Genomic DNA, 22,355 nt, shown 5'->3' on the forward strand with positions numbered 1-22,355 from the left:
GGTAGGTTGCAGGGAAAAATTTTTTTGCTTCATAATAGATGAAATATTGGGCTATTTGCCCTAAAGATAAGAACATTTATGCAAGTATCATCCAAGAGGACAACTATTACACAAGCAAATGTGGTAATCTCCAATCCTATCAATTGTTGCCAGTTATTTCTCATGTTTGTTAAAATAATGAAGTAAAGTTAGAGCAGAGAAAACAATAAATGGATAGTACTGACACCTGCCCAGCATGACATCAAACCTATATCTAATCTCCATCTCAGGCTTTTGAAAAGGCTTCAAAAAAATGAACAAGTGTTCTCAGTTTCAGGAGATCCACAATTCAGGCTCATAAAAGTTGTGCTATTTATTGATGGCTATGCTAAACACTTCCCAAAACTTACTGCATGACGTCTAATTGCAAGTTCTTATTTGTATTAATAATTTAAATTTGATTTTGGACTCTGATAAAATGTCTTAAGTGGGAGAATAGCAATTTTCTTAGCTTTGAGGACCTAGTGCACCAGTATGGAAAGAAATGCCTGGATATTTCTGTAAACCTTTGATAGAGATAGACGAGGCAGAGAGAAATGAGGAAGTGGAAGAGTAGCAACAAGAACAGGAGGAGGATAGCAAATGGAGTGGAAAGTTTTAATTTCTCTTTCCCCTCTGTCTACAAAAATGCTCAGGTCTCATCTATCCTCAGATACTCTTCCCCTGTCCTCACTACATTTTTCCTTTCCTTCACTAATAAACTTCCAGAAAATGCGGTTCATGTGCTGCTTCTTCACCCTTTGTTGTCTCTCCTCAATAGTATTTAAGCTCCTTGAGGATAGGTAGTTTCTTTTTGCTTATATTTGTATACTCATGTTTAAGCACAGTATGTGGCAGAAAATAAGCGTTTAAGAAATCATTCCTTGATTCCTTCCTTCCTTCTGCCCTGAGCGTAAGTATCCTCTCCTCTTGTCCCTCTTCACATTATCCCTCAATGACAATCATTAAGTGGTTTATAACGTCTGGCAGCAGTGAGGGGCTTGAAGTCAGGAAGTCCTAAGTGAAAAGTTGACTTCAGATTTTTTACTTGCTGTGTGATCTTAAGAAGGCAAATTATTTAACCTCTGTCTGCCTCAGTTTTCTTCAACTATAAAATGGAGATAATAATAGTCTCTACCTCCTGGGGTTGTTATGAGGTTCAAATTAGATAATATTTGTAAAGTATTTAGCACAGCGCTTAGCATGTAGAAGGTGCTTAATAAATGCTTGTTCCCTTCTCTTTCCCTTAAACTGACGGGTCCCATTCTGCTAACTAATTATCAGACTTAGTTTGGATGTATTACTGGCAGATCTAACACAACATGTCCCAAAGTAAACATTTTTCCATGAAAATCTACTTATCTCTTTCCAGTTTCCTAATTTTTGCTCACTGTACTGCCACCTTTTTGGTTATAATCTTAAAATAAGCTTTGATTCTTCCTTCTTCATTACTTCTAATCAATTTCTTAGTCCTACTGATTCTACTTCAACAGAATCTCTTTAATCTTTCCCTTCTCACCATTCATTAACCACCACCCACTTCTTGAACATATCCAGTGTAATTTAAGTTCCTTTAAGGCAAGGACTGCTTCATTTAGATCATTGTATCTCTTGCACTCACCATTGTGCCTGACACAGAATAAGCACTTAAATGTTCACCAAATTGAATTTAATTATGTCTTACCTGAACTACTGCAATAGACTTTCTAACTGGTCTGTCTACTTCTAGTCTCCTCTTGAATTCATCCTTTGGTACAACTGACAAATTAATCTTCCTAATTCACAAGTCTGACCATGTCTCTTCCCTGATCAAAAAGTATTAGTGGGTTTCTATTCCCTGTAGGATAAAATGCAAGGCCTTAGTTTGGCATGAAGGGTGTTGCACAATCAATAATTAAAACAAATATTGATTAAATGCCTATTATGTACCAACCAATGTGTTGGGACTGAGGAGACAAAGTAAAAAATGAAGAGAGCTCCCACCCTCAAGCAACTTACATTTTACTACATAAACTTCAACCTATCTTTCTAGCCATATTTCACATGAATGACTCAGCTTTACTAGTTATTATCTGTGCAATGTTGGACAAAACATTTAACCTCGGCCTCATTTTTCTCATGTAAAATGGGAGGGCAGCCTGGATTAAATGATTTCTAATGAGTCTTTTCCAATTCTAAATCCCAGGATCCTTCAAACACTCCATTATAGCCAAACTAAACAACTAGCTAATCCCCAAATTTTCTCTGTACTGGCCATATAACTGTGCAGCCAACTTCCTGTGTTTCAAATACATTCTTTCCAAATACCTATGTGCTAAAACTTTCTTCTTTTAGCTAATGTGATGACAAATGTCTATAATTCCTTAATTCCTAGTTCCACTGATGGATTGGTTGAGCTCAGCAGTTCTGAGCTATAGTGGGATAAGCTGATCCACTGGCAACACTAAATTTGGTAGTAATATGGTAAGCCCCCCAGGAAAAGGGGGCCACTAGACTGCCTGGGAAGAGGCAAACTGGTCCAGGTTGAAAATGGTACAGGTCAAAGCTCCCATGCCAATTAGAAGTGGAATTGGGTCAGTGAGAAACCACTGTACTTAGAGCTTGAGCATGATAGGTAGACCTAGTCTCAAACAAAATAAAATAAAATTGTCCTTCTTCTTTCTATGTGACTTAACTTATACTATCTCATTTGTGTAATTTTCTATGATCTTCTTCCACTGAAAGTGGGTCCCCCTTTCTCAAAATTTCTTATAGTTCTCCATTTCCATCATCACATTCTATTTTTCTATCATATTTACTTATGAACATATTGCAACCCCACTATTAGACTGAAAGTCCCTTGAGCTCAAGGATAACACTGTATCTATTTTTTGCATCTCCAGTGCCTAGCATACTTCCTTGAACAAACTAGGCAGTTAATAAATGGTAGAGAATGGGAGGGAAGAGGGAAGAGAAAATAAAGTATTGTATAATAATAGTACCAACAAAAAATGCCTTTTGTGTTACTTAGGGGCAGTGATGTAATTTTGTAAAAGCTGTTAGAAGATTTTCCTAACAGCATTATACATAAAAACCTCGAAGTAGCCTAAATATCTAGCAATAGGGAAACAGTTAAATCAAGTGAGGTATATTAAATCACAAAATGCTATATCATTAAAGAAAAGAAAGAGGAATACACAGAAATATAGAAGGAACTTTGTAAAATAATACAAAGAGGAAAACAAGTAGAACTAGTACATGTGAACTGTATTCACATGAGGAAAATAAAGATGAATGAATAAAGAATCTCGATGGAGGTCTTGGAGGTAGGAACTGAAAAAAATGGTTTGTTTGTTTTTTTGTATTGAAATTAATTTAAATGTAAATAGTTAACTAAAAAAAGCTACATTGCAAATTTATCAAGTTTTACTAGCAATAACTAAAAAAATAGCCATTGTGAAATGATTTACACTTTAGCTCCACTTTTATTTTTCCCTCCTGCATATAACAATCTGTACCAGCACCACTGATTTAAACTTTTAAAAAAGAGCAGCTGACACTATTCCATTAAGAAAAATGCAGACCTTTAAAAAAATCCAGAAAGCATCAATATTAACAACTCTCCAAAGGAGCACTAATGGAAATTAGTTCTCTCTATGATCCAGGGCCAGGGCTGATACTCCCAAATTCTTCCTCCCTTGTTCTTCAGATTCTCCCTCCCAACTTCATTGTGACACAGTTATAGGATAAAATACCAACTCCTCTGTTTAGCTTTTTAAACTTATACCACCTGGCTCCAATCTCTCTTTATAGCCTCACTGGATATCACTCCTTCTCTTACACTCCATGATTCTGCCAAACTGGCTTTTCTGTTTCTCACTCCCAATAACTGCACCTCTCTGTGTTTGCATTGGCTGTCTTCTCTGTCCTTCCCCTCCTTAACTTCACCTTACTGATGCTCTTTATTCCTTTAAGATGTGGCTCAGCTCTACCTTTAACCTGAAGCCTTTCCTGAGCCTCTCAATTGTTGGTACCACCCCTCCACAGACACCTGAAATTTAACAACTTAGTATTTATATTGATTTATTCTGTATATACACTTACATGTGTTTGTTGTCTTCCCCAGTAGAGAGATAGCTCCTTGCTGGCAGGGACTGTTTCATTCTTTTTATGTTTATCCCTAGCATACAGTTCCTGGTACATAGTGAATACTTGTGTATTGACTGATTGATTGGAAAGAGAAAAGGATTTGTAGTTTTTTGAACTTGGGCTCAAAGTCTCTGCTAGTTACTAGTTGTATGACCTTGGATAAATCATTTAAGGTTTAAGTCTTTTCATCTATAAAATGAGGACTAAATCTTCTCTAATGTTGCTTCTGACAATAAAACTATGATTCAAAAGCTCATTGCCTCCCTCTTGTGGAAATATTCATTCACTTAACGAATGAATTTTAATTTTAAATCAGCTTTGCTGTAAAACAGTAAGAAATACCCTAGTTCTCTGTTGCTCAGGTCAAATGGGGAAAAAGGAGAAAATTTCTATAAACAGACTCCCATTTAACCACAAATCTTATCTATTTACAGGGGCCAAGAAGCTGACTAGAAAATAGAACTCTTTAACAATGCTCCTTTTTCTGCCTCAAGTTACAGGGGTATTTGTGTCTGCTACTCTCCATGCAAGGACAAGGACAGTGCTTCTGGTCTTCTCCAAAATGAGAAAATGGGAGGACAAGGCTAATGCCTTCAGGGCTATCTGACAGAGAATGGCTACATGCAGAGATTGAGCCTTGAATAACTGTTAATGCCTGTAGCCTCCCTGTCCAAATCTTTTTGATGACTCCTGTCATTTGGCAGACACAGTTGCTCCCATGATTTTATTCCAAATGATGATTTTACATGCTCTTGAATTATTATTACCTTCACAGGAATATCCTCTTCCTGATTTGCTGTCTCTGCAGTGAAGACATAGGAGATTTCTTTATGTGAAGTTGTCTGTCGGCAGATGGCACACTTAATTGAGCTTCTGCGGGTGCCCACACTATACTGCTCGATGATAATGGCAATGCATTCATTACAAAAACAGTGACCACAGGTCAGTACTGCCCACTAAAGGAGAAAACAGAGCAACAACTCAGTGAATTGCTATCAATGATTCCCAAAATCTGAAAACATTCAAATTTTTGTTCTAGATGGGAAGGAAGGAGTTTTAAAGTTATAATTCTAGCTCTTCAATAATGAACAATCCTAATATTCTTTAAATCCAAACTAGAAATAAAATATGTGATTACTTTATTTGTTTTCTTTCTTTCTTTTTTTTAATCTATGCCTTTCACCAGCAAAACCACATATAAAATTCTCTTTTTTGGTGTTCAAAGCCCTTTATAAACTGACCCCTTTTATATATTTTTATTTTAATTTATACCCTTTTAAATGCATTCTATCATTTTTTACAAAGCTACTGTTTATCTTTTCATTGACAGTCAACAAAAATACATATGCACTTTAAAGAAATACTAAAGATATTTCAATGCTTTTGCTTCTTCAGTGTTTCTTATACTTACTCACTCCCCTCCACATACTCTGATGCAGTGAGACTGACTTCCTTGCTGATCCTCAAAGAAGATATTCCATCTCTAGACTTCTAGTTCCAGGTATCCTTCATACCTGGAACTCTCTCCTTCCTCTGTTTCCTGTCTTCCTTCAAGTCTCAGATAAAATTACTTCTTCTATAATAAGCTTTCCTAATCCCCCTTACTGCTAATGCCTTCCCTCTGTTATCTCCAATATGCTTTGTATCTCTCTTGTATATACATTGTATGTTGTATCCCTGTTAAGACTGGACTTCTTCAGAGCAGAGACTGTCTTTTGTCCATCTTTGTATCTCTAGCACATAGCACAGAATAGGTGCTCAATAAAACATTACCTACGTATTCAGGTAGGGGCTGGATAACTACCAGTAATAATTGTTCACCACCATATTCTTGCTTAACTTTCTGAGCATTCTCTGTAGTTAACAAAAGCATCCTTCCATTGTCCAAAAAAAAAAAAAAGGCCAAAAATTCTAACTTTTCTACAAAGCCTAGAAATTAAGGGTCACTTTTTTTTTTTTAAACCCTTACCTTCTGTCTTGGAATCAATACTGTGTTTTGGTTCCAAGGCAGAAGAGTGGCAAGGGGTAGGCAATGGGGATCAAGTGACTTGCCCAGGGTCACACAGCTGGGAAATGTGTGAGGCCGGATTTGAACCTAGGACCTCCTATCTCTAGGCCTGGCTCTCAATCCACTGAGCTACCTAGCTGCTAGGGTCACCTTTTCCATGGAACAAATGTTTATCTTTGCCTTGACAGTCACCAAAAATACAAATGCACTTAAAAAAAAAACCACCCAAAATATTTCAACACGTGTTCAATATTTGTATAATTATACATACCAATGTATTCACATTTCTCTGTAATAAGATCCCAAACATGAGAAAACATAAATTGTTTTTTTTCCCCCCTAAGTTCTGGACAGACTTGATGATGGAAACACAAATATATGGGAAGATATATGGTTGGAGGAGGTGTGGCACAATATGAAGGACATGGGCTCTGGAGCCAATAAGTATACGAGTTTGAGTTTTATCCCAGGCCTGACTAGCCAGGTCACCCTTGTTGAATCACTTTTCCTCATATAAAATAACGATGCTCTATAACGTTTCATGTGCTATACAGGGACAGGAAACAGACTTGTGATTTTGGAAATTGGTCAAGTGAGCTTAAGTATTCAAAAGTCACACAATCTACTAAGGCACAGAAGCAATATTTGAAGCCAGGTCCTCTGACCCTCAAAGTCAGTTAGTGTTTTTTCCTACTCTTAAATGTTTCTCCTACAACATTATATATGGCAACAGTTTATTCATTCTGTTAAGGTAAATATTTGATAGGCAACCAGGTAGTGCAGTGAATAGAATTTGAGGCTTGGAGTCTTGGAAACTCATCTTCAAATGAGGTGAAATCTGGCCTCAGAGACTTACTATCTTGTGTTACTTCATCTTGTTTGCTTTGATTCCATCTGTAAAATTAGCTGGAGAAGGAAATGGCAAACTACTCTTGTATCTTTTCTTAAAAAACCCCAAATAGGGTCCTGAAAGAGTCGGACAAAACTAAAAAATGACTGAACACAAGCAACCAAATATTTGACTCCTTTGTAAGAAAGCAAATACTATCTTCATCTTACAAGCTTCTGTGAACTAATATGCACAAAAGAAGGATTACAAATATACTTCTGAAAGGTACTCCAAATTACAATAAGGAAAAAGCTATGTTTTTGATTTGATCAAAAACTGGAACTCATGGCATTTAAAAAGATCTAAGTACAGATCTCTTCATAAAGCTAGGTGAATATACCTTCGTAATGCCAAATTTCTAAATAATTACCAGCAAATCAAGTCAAATACACAAATTCAAGTCAGGCTTTAATATCTCAAATTAAATCTGTAGAATAAAGCGGGGAGCATAATTACACATTCTCAAAACTTGATTTAAATAAGATGGGATCACTCTAGAAGTAATGTCCAACTTGCTAATAGTGAATATAACACAGCTGTCAGAACCATATAACCTGGGTTCTGAAACTAATTCTTCCACTAATTAGCTAGATGATCTTGGGGACAATGCTTAATTTCTCTAGGCCTCAGTATTCTTATCTGTAAAAGGAAGATGTTGAACTAGATGATCTCTAAAGTTATTCTTAAAAATCTGCTTTTTTCTAAGTATGTAATAGTAGATAAAAACTAAGAAGTGAACTGAAAATGCTTTCACCTTTTATTTTTACTCTCTTTGTATAATCCACAGCCCTCAAATCTTAAAAAATTCACTAAAGTTCAAACAATTCTGAACACTGGTAGTTCAGGGGAGTGAAGAAGGTAGGCACTATACATAAGAAATCTGCCTCTAATCTCTGTAGTGGTATTTACTTAGCTATAGGACTCTGGGAAGGTCACTTACCCCCTAAGAGCCTCTGCTTATCGACTTTAAAAATAGGGATAATAATATTTGTCCCACCCATCTCTAAGGATTTCTGTGAGATTCAAATAAGCAAATACCTATAAATTATAGAGTGCTATATAAAAGTAACACATTATTCTTTTACCTGTTTCCCCAGCTGCCGAGCACAGATTGGACAAGGTTCTGGATTTACTCCTCCTGTGGTCTTATCTTGAGACTAAAAAATATTATCAAGAAAAAGAAAAGACTATAAAAATTCATCAAAACTGCTCACATTAAAGTATAGGTCAAAATCAATCATATGGTCCTCATCTCTTGTTGCCTTCACTATTCCAAGAGTTACGTATAAGTAAGATCTTCCTACCTCTAATCTATCCAGCCTCCCATCTGTCCTCCACAATCCTGCTCATTTAATATTTCTAATGTGATAATTGTGTAATGTAGCATGATGACTATGTCACTGTAGGTTCCCTAAGGCCTATAGCATAAAGTAGAAAGCTCATACCACTCCTTTAAATTTATTCTATATTTTAATCAATGTGGACTACTCTCCATTTCCCATTTCTTTTAAGGCCTTTAGATTTCCCTTTTCAGCTGCCAATGTAAATGTCTTCTTTCTTTCAAAGTCTCACTTTGATGCTATTTATTCAATAAAATTACCTCTTGACACCCTGAATTCCAAGGGTAAAAGTGAAAAGAGATCTTTATTATTCTTACACCACTCAGGTTACTTTCCCTTGTTTCATAGTTACTTATCTATCCGTTATCTTCTGGTCATTAGAATGTAAGCACTTGGAGAGTAGGACTTGTGTTATAACAATCTTATTTTTTTTAAACTCCAAGTACCTAGAGCAATATCTTGTAGGTATTTTAGATGTATCTGTTGACCTGAACTGACATCATGATAGCAACTGTGATTTTCCCAGTCTGACATCAGGGACATAAGATGTACTCTGATAGATCCTAATAACTGACATATTCTGTTATTGCTAAGGCTACAAAGAAGGTATTTCCTTAAATGTAATATTAGTGCTTTATTTCAAAGTCAGTTCTTTAAAAAAGCTTTTATAAACACATGAGAGGATATAATTTAGGGCAAAGTATAACACTGTTACTTCAAAAAAATTCTATTCCAATGTGGATTTCACTGCAAAACAATGTTGGTTCCTTTCAAGAACTTACCAATTAAGATGTGGAAATAATGAGATTTTGTAGGCAAAGGAAAACTATGATTATGAATGAGTCTTTCTACTATTTTGCATCTACACTTGTCACTAAATGCAAACTAGAAAAAAATTAAGAAAAGCAACTTATTGTACATTTTGTATTTTGGTCACTATTAATTCTAAGTGGAATCTTTTTTTACTACCTTTACCAAAGTGAAGGAAATCAGCAGAAGGAAGGAAAATAACTTGCTGATGTGGAAAGACTTGTAAATTAGACTTGAAAATAATGTTAACTGTTCAAAATCTCTATTATATAATTCTATGTAAGGATATAGTCCTCAAGAATTTAACTTAAGTAACTTTTCTAATGAAAAATAAAATTGAATAATAATCTAGCTCATTAGGGAGGGGTTAGATGAAAAGGATAGTAATCTAGGTAACATAACAGAATCACTTATCTGTAAATTATCATGAGATGCTTTTAGAATTACCTCAATACCAACAAATTCAATTTTAACTTTTAGAAAAAATGTTTTCTAAACCTGATTTCAGTGAGTCAAGACATTAAAACCCACTATAATAATTTTATACAGAAGCTTCACCAATATTAATTCATTGCCACAATTGGGAGGTCAAAAGAGCTAAGAAAGTGCCTTAGTGAGAAAACCCATAAGTACTATTTATAAAAACACTAATATTTTGTATGTTCTTTTTAAGTATTATTAAAATGTCTGCTCTTTCCTCTTGATAGACATATGCAAACACTTTCAAGTGATTCATAACTGACTGTATATGGTAAGCTAATCTTTAGAAGACAAACCTTGATAGAATAATCTATACAAATGACTACATCTATATGATCAAAAAGAAACTGACTTCTGCTGAATAAAGACTCAGACTAATGACTTGACTGCAACAACTGATTTCCTGACAGATGATATTAAGAAGGTGGGGTGCAGGGATGAGAGTTGGAAGGAGAGACACCTGGTGTTGAGATGGGAGTAGAAAGGCAAGCAGAAACTGTATGAGAGAGAGTAGGGTTTCTATAATTATGGGGAGGAATAGTTTAATTGCATCTGTGGGTTCCTTAGGCCCGAAGACTAGTGGGACCTAAGGTCTAGCACAGCCTAGAAGTAGAGCCAGGAGAAATCCAGCCCTCGCCTGGTGAGCCCCTACCCTCTGCCAAATAAGGACTGTAGTCATTGCTAATGTGTAAGAGATGTTTTATTTGTGTTGTAGAACCGAAACTGTTCAATACGATCTTAAAATGATCAATCTGGTTCATTTGGGAAATTTTTAAATGGAAGAATTAAAGATTCAGGTAGCTATAATGGAAAGGCTCTATTCAGGGTTATTCTGAAGAAATAAGGATATGGAATGTTCCTAAAGTGTCAGAGATGTTTGATTTGTGTTGTAGAACCGTAGGCCACCTTGACAACCATGTAACGACAGTCTGGAAAGGATCCCCTCCTCCCATTTCCCACAGCCAATCTCTGGATAGAAGGGCATTTGGCTAGAAGGAAAAGAAACAGCCTCTGTCTTTCCTTAGCTAACTAGAGACACTTCTGCCTGTTTCTGACCAAGTTTTGCTCTCCCGTTATTTTCAAACTTTTCCAAGTTCCCCTGAGCAAGAAAGCTGAAAGTATGGTAGGCATCTTATAAGGGGAAAAAAGGATTCTTCCCTCCTAAGTCTGGGAATAGGGGAGAGTGTTTCCTTAGGCCTATGAGTTCTCCACTGCTTCTAGACATGGCTTGTTTTGGGAAAAAGGCAAGGGCTTGCACATCAGGTAAATCAAGGCAGTGGGGAGAGACCCAGTCCCCAAGACCTTTTTAGAAAGCCAAACCATTCTGGCTATGTGTCTGCCTCCTCCCATCCTGGGGCTTCTGTTTCCCTCAAAACTCTGACTTTTCAAATTGGAGATAACTCCACACATTACCAACCCCTCCCACCCTCCCCACCCCCTTCAAGTGAAGGTGTGCCTTTTGTGCCACTTGTCCTGGGCACAGTCTGCACTATTTGTTCTAGGTGCAAAATTACTAGTTTTAGGCTCTACTGCAGGGGTCAGCAACCTTTTTGGTCGTGAGAGCCATAAACGCCACATTTTTTAAAATGTAATTTCATGAGAGCTGTACAGTGCTCACAGGGCATGTTCCTATAACAGCGCCTGAAAAAAAATTGACTTTATGGCTCCTGCAGAAAGAGCCATATCTGGCCCTCAAAAGAGCCAGATATGGCTCAAGAGCCATACGTTGCCGACCCCTGCTCTACTATATTCTGTATAAATTCATAACTATCTAAATTTGTGGGATTAAAAAAAAAAAAAGACAGATATAAGACCAAGTATGGTTCACCTGAGATTTCAAGTTGAGCACAACTGAGGGTAAATTTATGTTACATACAGTCTTTTCCAAGTTGTAATTTCCCCTATATAGAGTCCACAAAGTCAGAACCAACCTTTATATAAAATCGATCTGGGCAAAAATAAGTTTTCAAGTTATACAAGTAAAAAGGCCGAAAAACCATTGATATAAAAAGGTTCAGTCATTTTTAAGGTTCTCCAAAAATCCTGTTAACAAAAATGGAAATTTATGGGCTATTTAATAAAACACACTCTGGAAAACCTTTTAATAAAACAATTTCATGTGTTATAGTGAATTACCGTGAAAGTTCTAGAGTGACAATTCTCACATTCATGAAAAATTATTATATTTAAGTGCTGGAGTTGTACCCAAAACAAATCCAACCAATTATTAGCATATAACAGTTTAGATATGTAATTAAAAGAGTGCACACAACTGATATATGGTAATATAATTAAGACATTACTAGGTAACAATCCATACTACTTAGTCAAAGTTATATGTATGCCTTCCTTTTTAGAGGCAGAATGTATGTAAAGCTCAAACATGATGTCAAGTTCTTCTAGGTAATTATGGTGGTAGGGCTGGGGGGAAAGAGAGGGGAATTAGCATTTAGTAAGCATGCGTATTTGATGGGCACTATGCTAAGTGCTTTGTGCATATTATTTCATTTGATCCTCATAACAACTGTGGGAAATAGATGCTATTATTTTTATTTTACAGTTGAGGAAACTGAGGCAGGCAGGAAGAATAATAGCCTGGTCATACAGGTCATCTGTCACATAGCTAGTAAGAGTCTGAGACTGAATTTAAACTTCCTGATTCTAAGCCCTGTGCCACCTAGCTGCTTCAATAAGAGATTCAATTAGTCTGATCATTTACTTATACAGTTCCAAACAATGTGAGTGACCTCTTGACTAATCTGACTTAACCAGCTTGATTTTGTAGTTATACCTTATGTCCACTCATAGCTACTTTTTGTCTGTATGAAAACTTATAAATTTAGTATTTCCCTTCCAATCTTGGCTACATGATTTTGTTTGCATGAAATCTTTTTAATTTATTATTTCCCTTCTAATCTGTTCTAGGAAGCAGCTGTCTCATCCCAAAACCTTTTCCCTTCATTGTATCCTAAAATGAGATGTTCAACCAATCTATATATGGATAATATGAAGCCCTCATTTTGAAATCTTCTAAATTTAGTAAATATTTCTAGTTCAGTCTTGTTACCTTGGTCAGATAATCTATATTATATTCCCTACTATGGTATTTTAAGAACTTAAGCAAGGGATTCCTAAAGCACAGAGATACTGTAAGCTTCCATTTTTAAAAACAGTTCTATACTCAAGTATTAAGACCATAGGATCACAGATTTAGAGCAAAAAGAGACCTGTGTATTGGAGGCAAGAAGGCCGGAATTGTTTTCTGATTAAGAGATACATGCAATTTAATTAGTCATAGAGAGAGGATGAGATTTTGGTTACTAACCATAAGCTAAGATGAGGCCAAAGAAAGGATTATATATATAAAATTAAGTTTGAAGCTGGAAATGATGGCTATTACAGCTGCTGAAGAATGTTCAGCTGCTAGAGAAATAGCTGAGAAGCAGAGAATCATAAAAATCACTTAGCAGATCAACTAGGCAGAGATGTCATGCCTACTAAAGTTAGTTAGATTGGCAAGGGAAGCATCTATTCCACCAGATATTATATTTATCAAGGTGCTTGTACAAATGATTGCTGCAATAGAAAGAGGACATCAAGGTTTACAGGACCAGAGATGTTACTCTTAGGATACTGGTTTTCCTAACTTCTGTTTTTTGGGCAAATTTCTATAAATATTTATCTACTGTACCAAAGATACTAAATATATGATGGGAAAGTATAACCCAAGTTTATATGTGGATTGTGATGTAATTATTATCTCTTCATTTACCTTCATGTATGACTACAGGTGTGATGATATTTTTGTTTTTGCTTTAATGGTAAGTAAATGTTTATATTTAAGATCTAAAAATGTAATTTTATTGAATGGCTGGTTCTATATAAATGGAGTGCATTAATGAGTGCTTAAAGAATTAAAGTTGGGGAGCAGTTAGGTGGCTCAGTGGATTGAGAGCCAGACCTAGAGATAAGAGGTCCTGGGTTCAAATCTGGCCTTAGATACTTCCTAGTGATATGATCCTGGGTAAGTCACTTATCCCCCATTGTCTAGCTCTTTAGAGTTCTTCTGCCTTGGAACTAATACATAGTATTGATTCTAAGATGGAAGGTAAGGGTTTAAAAAAAAAAAAGAATTGAAGTGGGGAAAAGAGATAATGGGCTCCCCCACAAGAGATTACCCTTATGATCCAAAGGGAGTTTGAATATAATTGAGTGGTGTGTGGTACTTCTTGAAGAACCTAGACCTGCTGGTGTGAGAAAGGGGTGTAGAACTAAAGCAGTGTGCAGAGTGAAAAGATGCCCAAGCATCACAAGTGAAAGTTATGAGGTACTACAATGTGAATGGTACCTCCATACCCTTGTAAATTCACACAGTGATATTCTTCTTGCCCCATGTGTCCATCTTTAGATTTCCTGGGGACGACATATTCTTTCTATACCTCCTTGGATAATATTAACAATAGCCAGTGTTGACTTCATAACTTTTTTTTTCAACCAGATCTAGGATTTAATCTGTGTAGGGAGCTTCAAGTGAGGAACTCCTTTGACCTTTGCAAAACATCAACTTCCCTGAAACTTGTAATTTTGGAACATTCTATATAACTTTACAATTAATTTTGTAGAAAATAATGATAAACATAGCACTGTTATTAAGGATAATATTGGGTGACTTCCACTAGAGGGCACCATGACATACAACATGCATAAAGGGAGATATTCCAACCTTTTCCAAATTAGTAAGGTAGAGAAGCTGCCCAAGTTTCTTCTGAAGCTGGGATTTGGCAACTGCCTTGTCATTCAATAGTTTGACTCGATTTTGTTCCACCTAAGAAGAAAAAAAAAAAAGCTTGCTTCTACAGTCTAATCAAAACAGCAAACACCCATTAATATAATCTTAGATGAGTTAGGTAGGGTTATCTGCACCTTACTCAGTTCTAGTTTCATGAAAGAAAATTTGTGAGGATTGAGAACAAATAAAAATAGATGAAATGTTTAGGAAAAAGAGCCTATGAAGAAACTAAGAGCGTTAAGATTATTTAGCAAAGCAAAAGGAAAGATTTGGGAGTGAATGAAAAATAACCTATTTTTTCAGATACACAAAGAGATTTACAACAGACAGAAGAGATATTAATTGTTCTCTTCTAGTAAAGAGCTAAAATAATGACATGACATTTTAGGTAGAACACTTTCCTAGCCTTGAAAAGTGTGAGGGATATTGGGGCAGAGAACTAAAATGCTCATAGGATAACCCTTCTGAGACATCTGTCTGAAATGTGTAGGTATGAACCTATAGGAGAGAGGGGTCTGCACATCTAAAGACTAAGTGCTGGCACATAGGTATGCTCTCTAAGGCTTGTGTATTGATTCATTGTTTGCACTGCATGATCTCTAAGTCTGTGGTGTCAGGTATAGTCTTTTAAGCTCTACTGCCTAGGTCTGATTTCACTGGCAACCTACTTCATGGGGTTCAATTATGTGAAGAACAGGTGGATTGGGCTTTGGCTCATCAGGATGCCGCACTCTTAGGCGTTCTGTAGCCATTGCAAGTTCGTCAATAGCAGAGACATGATCCCTCAGAACCATCCAATATTCATGAAGCAACTGTAGGAGAAAAAAATTAGGAATAAAAGTTGTTCACTGAGCCCTAATGTAAAATAATTCACCAAAAATATTCATTCTGATTTAGGGAAATCTAGTGTTATGTATGTAATAAGACAGAAGGCACACATGGTTCTCTGGCCATGCAACATTTAGGAGATGTTGCCAAGTACCTACATAAATTTCCCTATGTGCTCAATTTTAGTTATCTAATTTGAAAACTCACAATTCCAATACAATACAGATGAACAAAAAAGGGGAGAGAAAAACCAAAATCCCAGGTAATTGAGATTAGTAACATGGGAAGCCTTGACTAACACCCTTTTTAAAAGTTAATCATGTGACACCAAGTTCTTATCACAGTTCCCTTGACTTTCCACCATCCCTTCAAAGCCATTTCAGCAGGGAGAGAACACAACAAATTGTGACCACTGCATCAGAGATGGGGCCTGAATCCAGGCCCCCAGATTCCAGAGGTAAGTGATCCCATCCCTATAGCACTTAAGTCAGGGAGTGTGTAGCAACATAGTATATAGTAGGAAATCACTGGACTAAGGATTAGACAATGTAGGTTTTAGTTCTGGCTCTGTCACTATCTACCTGTGTGACCAGCTAGACAAAGTCACTTCCACTCCCTGGATCTGTTCTCCTCATCTTAAAAAGTGAAGAGGCTAGTTTATTAATAATTTTTAAAATTTATTATTATTATTATTATTATCATTTTATTTAAACCCTTACCTTCTGTCTTGGAGCCAATATTGAGTATTGGTGGCCAAGGCAGAAGAGTAGTAAGGGCTAGGCAATGGGGGTTAAGTGACTTGCCCAGGGTCACACAGCTGGGAAGTGTCTGAGGCCAGATTTGAACCTAGGACCTCCCATCTCTAGGCCTGGTTCTCAATCCACTGAGCCACCCAGCTGCCCCCTGAAGAGGCTAGTTTAGATGATCCCTATGGTACTTTTCAGCATACTATATTAGGAGTTCCTGGAAGTTTCCACTATCTTTTTATTCATGCTTTTTCTCACACTCTTTTCTTATCTCAGCCTCACAGAATACTTTATAGGAATTTTAAAAGGCCTTACATAGACTGGCTGATTCCTTTGTGACCCTGGGCACTTTAGCCATTTAACTTCTCTGGCTCTTAGTTTCTTTGACTAAAGAATTGTTCTTTATTCCAAAAAATAAGATTGGATTACATAATTTCAAAGGCTCTTCCCAGCTTTAAACCTTAAAAATTTCTGAATCTATATTATATATATTGTACAAAGCTCTTTTATAACAGAATAAACATCATAATTTCTCATGTCACATGCATTTTTACATAATCCTCAACATCTGAGCTGATTGATCTAGCTGTAATTATCTCTTCAGAATGCTTATTTCTATTAAATTTACCATTTGAATATGAAACTGTTTGCAACTACTTCATTAATATGGGGTAATTCAACTACTTTGGTTGCCTTCTGTGGTTAAGGAAATTTTTTGTAGGATTTTTGAAAAACAAGTAAAATGTTTGCTTTTCTCTAAGTAAGACTTCAGACGTCCAAAAAAGCTGTTAAAAGAGTCTATGATTAGACATGAAAGGAACTGTTTTTCCTTCTTTCTTCCACCTATCTCATCATAAAAACAGGGGCAGTGGCAATAAATCCTCAACATTAGAGTATAAAAATACCTAAAGAATAAGTGCTGTTGCTAGGGAATGAAAGGTAAATAAATGGTTCCTCATCTTAGAGACCCTGCAGGCTTGTTAGAGATATAAGACAAATGGGTAGATGTTTATAATAGAAAGGTGAGAGAGTGGGAAGATCCAAAAAAAAGTATAACAAAATGCTATATTAGGGTACAGGTACAAGGCATTGAGTGAGTTGAAACTTAAAGGGTAGATGAACTTCTTGGATTGGGAATGGGGAGAGAGGTTCAGAAGCAAAGGAAAATGGAATAGTAAAAAATATCCTCCTCCAATTTCATCAAATCATATCAAGAATGCAAAAAGACATTAACAAAGACATGTATGCTTGGAAAAGGAGGTGGTCTGGGGAACATTAGACAGACAGGTAATATACAGGAAGATAGCTAGCATTTAAATATTCAGTGCTTACTATGTGCCAGGTACTATACTAAGTATAGGGGATATACATGAAAGTTGGTAAATGATCAAGGAATTTATATTCTGATGATGGAAGACAATACCTAAGGGAATATGAATGGAAGGGGATGGAAGAATAGAGTTAGCAGTTTTATGTCTAGGAGATATTCAAGAATGAAAAAATGCTCAATCATTACTGATTACAGAAATACAAATCAAAACAACTCTGAGACATCACCTTACACCTATCAAACTGTCTAAATGATAAAAGGGCAATATGACAAATGTCACAGAGGATGTGGAAAAACAAGGACACTAATGCACTGCTGGTGGGACTGTGAATTTATCCAACTATTCTGAAGAGCAATCTGGAATTATATCCAAAGAGTATTAAAAATTGGCATATGCTTTCTGATTGTGATATTGGAAATTTGGGGGTCCTTGAACTAACTTTGAGGTCCTTCATCTAAACTTCCTGTGGACATTTAGGGCTCTTTCAAACTACATTTTCCAAGAGCCAATTGGCTTCCTCTCTTGCATAATCATATGGGCAGGAAGCGTGATCATGTAGGTAGAAGGATAAATATTGAGACTGGATTGGTACTTCCTTTTTTCTGACTTGGGAGCAGGAGCCAGGATGGGAGGAGGCGGTAATGGCAGGTCCTTTCAAACTAACTCTTAATATGGCACATGGCTTCATTTTTCTAATGGCTGTTAATAAATCTTTTTAAAAAAAGGAAATGTGAGTAGAATAGGGACCTGAGTAAATTAAGCCCAAAGCTGGCCTCACAAAACACAGGGTGGCTCCAGAGTAGAGCCATAATCTGACATGGGAATGAAGTGGGGATATTGGCCTAAGTGAAATGCAAACAGCACAGCTGGAGATGTCTGGGAAGAGAAAATAGATGGACAGTTTGAGTGGCACAATGTCACATGGGTATTACTTAGTGGCAAAAGGAAGAATGAGAGGAAGGTTTCCATTGTAGAGTGGAAATGATGGAGTTTTTGAAAAGAAAAGAATCTTGCAAGATGAGAAGGCATGGAGGGCTTCTAAGTCCAGCTGATGCAACTGACCCATGAAGGTTTCAATGTGATAATTCTATTCTAAGCTAAAGGAAAAAAATGCATCAGAGATGGAACTAACTTTTTCAAGGATTTATTAGCTTCAAATTAGAATACTAAATCAAAGTCTTGACATTTACATGATTATTTCATTAATAATTTTCATTCATAGACATTCAATAAAAGAGAGAAACAGGGACTAGACCTGTGATTTCATTAGCATAGGGAATCCCAAGTAAGGAATCTCCTCTACCATAATGTATGTGGTCACTTTCTCTGCAATTTAAGATTTTAGAGCTGTTTAGATCTCTGAGAGGATAAGTGACTTGGCCAGGGTCACAGAATCAGTATGTGTCTGGAAAAGGACTTAAACTTGTCAGCTTTGAAGTCAGCTTTCTATTCACTCTGCTGTGCTATCTTGTGATCATTTAATAAAGAACTCAAATAGAAAATTTTCCAATTCTACCTTATATTCCTTCTTCCATGCTTCGAAGAGTTCCATAGAAGTATTCCCTTCCTCAATGAGTCTGAGGTCTAGTCGGTGTGCTTTGGCAAAAGACAGAATTGCTTTCAAAGAACGCTCTGTTTCACTTGTTGCCCAAAGTCCTCGACTCGTGGTAGGTAACCGATCATCCACCAGGCCTTCTTCATCTTCTATCATCTCCTCAAAAATTGCAGTTTGGCCTTTCACCCTTGAAAAATACAAGGGAAAAACAGCTCTCACCATGATGTCTGCTGAATTTGTGTTAGGTGGAGAAGCAGTGTAAGCATGGATAGGGAAAGGGTCAGAGGAAAACAAAATCACCCAGGTTTATTCTGCTGCATTCACTGCTGTAACTCTAAAAACATCTTTGTTGGTCTCTGAGAACTAAAGCAATTTTGAAATTATCAGTCTGTGTAAGGGGAAAAGGACAAATATTTGGAGGAGGAGGGGAAATAAAGTATATGGAGGAAAATTGTTAATAATAATTATGCTGATGATAATACTAATGAGAGCCAGCATACATATAGCACTTACTTCGTACCAGGCATTGTGCTAAATGCTTTACACATATTATCTCATTCTATCCTCACAACCTTGGAAGGGAGGTGTTTTTATTAGTCCCATTTTATAGTTGAGGAAACTGAGACAAAAAGAGATTAGGGGACTTGCCAAGGGTCACAAAAAATGTCTAAGGCTGCATCTGAACTCAGGTCTTTCTGACTCCAGTCCCAGGATTCTATCCATTGCTCCACCTAAATTCTAACAATTATTATTGTTGTTATTATTATTATTAGCTTCAGGATTCAGTACTATCACTACTATCTTCACTACAGGATTTTCTAGGGAAGATCCTTTAAGAAGCAACTTCAGGTTGGGGAACCCCCTCTTCACTGACTCCTTAGGAAAACAAATACCTGACTTCCCTTTACCCCTATCACCTTAGCTAGTCTAAATGGAAAATGATTTGTTGTTGGGATAGCTCTCTGCGAGTTTAATACTTATACTGTCTATAAAAGAGCTAAAGGTTTATACATACATACATACATACATATATATACATACACATGCATATATATGTACATAAACTACATATATATGTAGTTTATGTATATACACTAATAATATTATATATGTGTACACACACATAAATATAGCTACTCTGAGGGAAAAAAAACTGTAACTTAGAAACATTTGCTATCAGTCTCCTTTTCCCCAATAATTAGTCTTCCAGTAGAAAACTTGGAAGCATAATCATTGTGAAGAAAATGTAATCTCACACTCAGAACACTATACCCCATAAGCAACCAGACAACTTACGTGTGAGAGAATAGCTTCGACTCATATTCTGTGAACAATTCATCAGCTTTGCAAAAGACACAGCTGGAAAAGAAGAGATCACCAAGAAAAACATTGAGAGTGTTTGTATTTTTCAACCTACTTGTTCAAATTAGGAAAAACATATGTGCATATTAAATTTTCAACTATTATGTGTGTGTGTGTGTGAGGTAAATGAATGCAAATTGAAGGCTGAACATGGAAAGTGTTTAAGACTTGCTTTAAAAAAAAGCCCAAGATGGGTCAACATGAAGTTTACTTTTTCCTTCTGAATTCAAATGAAAAAACCTCACCGCTTTAGTCATTATTTCTTGGATCAAAAGAGATTTAAGTGTTTAAAGGCATGACAGCTCAATACATGCTTCTTTTACCTACTTGTTGAGAGGCAGCCTGACAGGTCGAAGGTGGCAGATTGTGGCAGCTTCAATGACATCACGGGAAGGAGGCCCTTCTAGGTTCTTCACAGCCTCTCTCACTAGTTTTTGGAATTTCTTCAGCTCTTCCATTTGAGTTGTGAGCAAGTACTGAAGACCTCTGCAGTCCCGGAACCTGATCCCCAAAAATAACAATGGTAACATTATCACCCTCAATGGAGATAATGATACCCATAAATCAGGTCAGGCAATTCAGGCAGTGGTTGCCAACAAACATATTATAGGGGTATCCAGAGATGCTGTAAAACTTCAACCCAGGTACCTTGTCCTTACAAAGCCCTACAAAAGTACTTAACAGTTCAATTCTACCAATCATCAGGTATTTATGGAATGCCTTTATAGTGCAGAAAAATTTGCTGTTGCTAAAGATATAAAAGTGCTAGAAGACATAGTCCCCTGCTAAAAAAGCACACAATCTTTAATTCAATTCAACAAAAATTCACAAGTTCAGATCATGTGCTTGTTGGCATCAGTGTCACAAAATAAAACAAAAACCAGTTCCAATGGCCTTCTTCTGGCTCTTTTTGTCCCATCCCCCATCCTTACACCTCAAGAAGTTGAAGTTCTTCTGGAGTATCAAATTCTATTCTCTGATGCTTTACTCCCACACCTTTTATGAGAGGGCAACATTGTCATCAGAAAAAAAAGAATGACCTACAGCATTGGGGGGAGGGGAGGTTCCAAACTCAAATAACTAGAGGGCAAAGAAACCACACATCAAGATCCCTGGGAGACTCCATATTTACTTAGAAAACCACATATTAATATTATCCTGTTCTTTTTATTTTTATTTTAAGTATTTCCCAGGTACATTTTAGTCTCTTGCACTCCAAACTGTTGTGTTTGACCTCTGGTCTACAACTATCTTCCAACACATTTCCTGTTCCTTTCTAGGCAATCTTTTTCTTTCTCTTTTTTTAAAGAGGCAGCTGGAAATTATGTGAAGGTTGAAAAGCTCTGAAGAGGAAAGAACTTAAAACCCTCTGGAAGACTAAGGGGAACATAAACAGATTAGAAAAGTAGGCGAGCAGCATGCACTATGGATATAGATAAGAGAGGAAGAAAACTCAGAAAGTTGGGAATGAGAAAGAAAAAAAACAGATCTTGGCCTGGAGAAAGAAATAATGAAATATAAGTATGTAGAATATCTACATTAAAGATTTTAATGCTTTTAATTTTCTCTTTTCTACTTTCCAAATACTACAACCCTTTTAAGCTTCATCTTTAGTCCTATTTCCTTCACTCTTTCCCTTAAAAATTCTACTCAAAAATGACCTCTAACTTTCCTGACTTTACAAAATATTCACCAATTATATTATATATGTTGGCATTCAATTATAATCAAATTTATAGTCACTATTTGTTTCATGTGTAAATTCTTCTTGCTTACTAGGATTTAAAACTCCTCAAGAGAAAACAAACAAACAAAAAAGTTCTATTTTATACTATTTGCCAATCCCAGAACTTGCTAATGTGTTGAAATTATAGAATTTGTTTGGAGATGTCTTGAGCAAAAATAGGTCTAAGATCTAAGGGTAAAAGAAATCTCAGAGGAAAATACTTTTCCTTTTTGGTATACTAGAAGTATATTTTTGTCTTTAAATATGAAACTCCATGTTTGAATAAAAAGGAAGTCATTTCAAATATATTCTCTTAGGTATTTACATATTCAAGTAATGTGATTA

The 22,355-nt window shown here is 36.3% G+C and overlaps 1 protein-coding gene across 1 annotated transcript in view; it reads right to left on the reverse strand.

The window, feature by feature from the left end:
- SHPRH (SNF2 histone linker PHD RING helicase) overlaps positions 1-22,355 on the reverse strand; it is an 87,768-nt gene that overhangs the window by 22,654 nt on the left and 42,759 nt on the right. Inside the window, 7 exon segments of the mRNA XM_044675453.1 lie at positions 4,914-5,102; positions 8,129-8,200; positions 14,397-14,498; positions 15,131-15,274; positions 18,884-19,109; positions 20,219-20,281; positions 20,612-20,785. Coding sequence (XP_044531388.1) covers positions 4,914-5,102; positions 8,129-8,200; positions 14,397-14,498; positions 15,131-15,274; positions 18,884-19,109; positions 20,219-20,281; positions 20,612-20,785 — 970 coding nt within the window.

This window comes from Gracilinanus agilis, chromosome 4 (genome assembly GCF_016433145.1).
Source record: "Gracilinanus agilis isolate LMUSP501 chromosome 4, AgileGrace, whole genome shotgun sequence".
NCBI lineage: Eukaryota > Metazoa > Chordata > Mammalia > Didelphimorphia > Didelphidae > Gracilinanus > Gracilinanus agilis.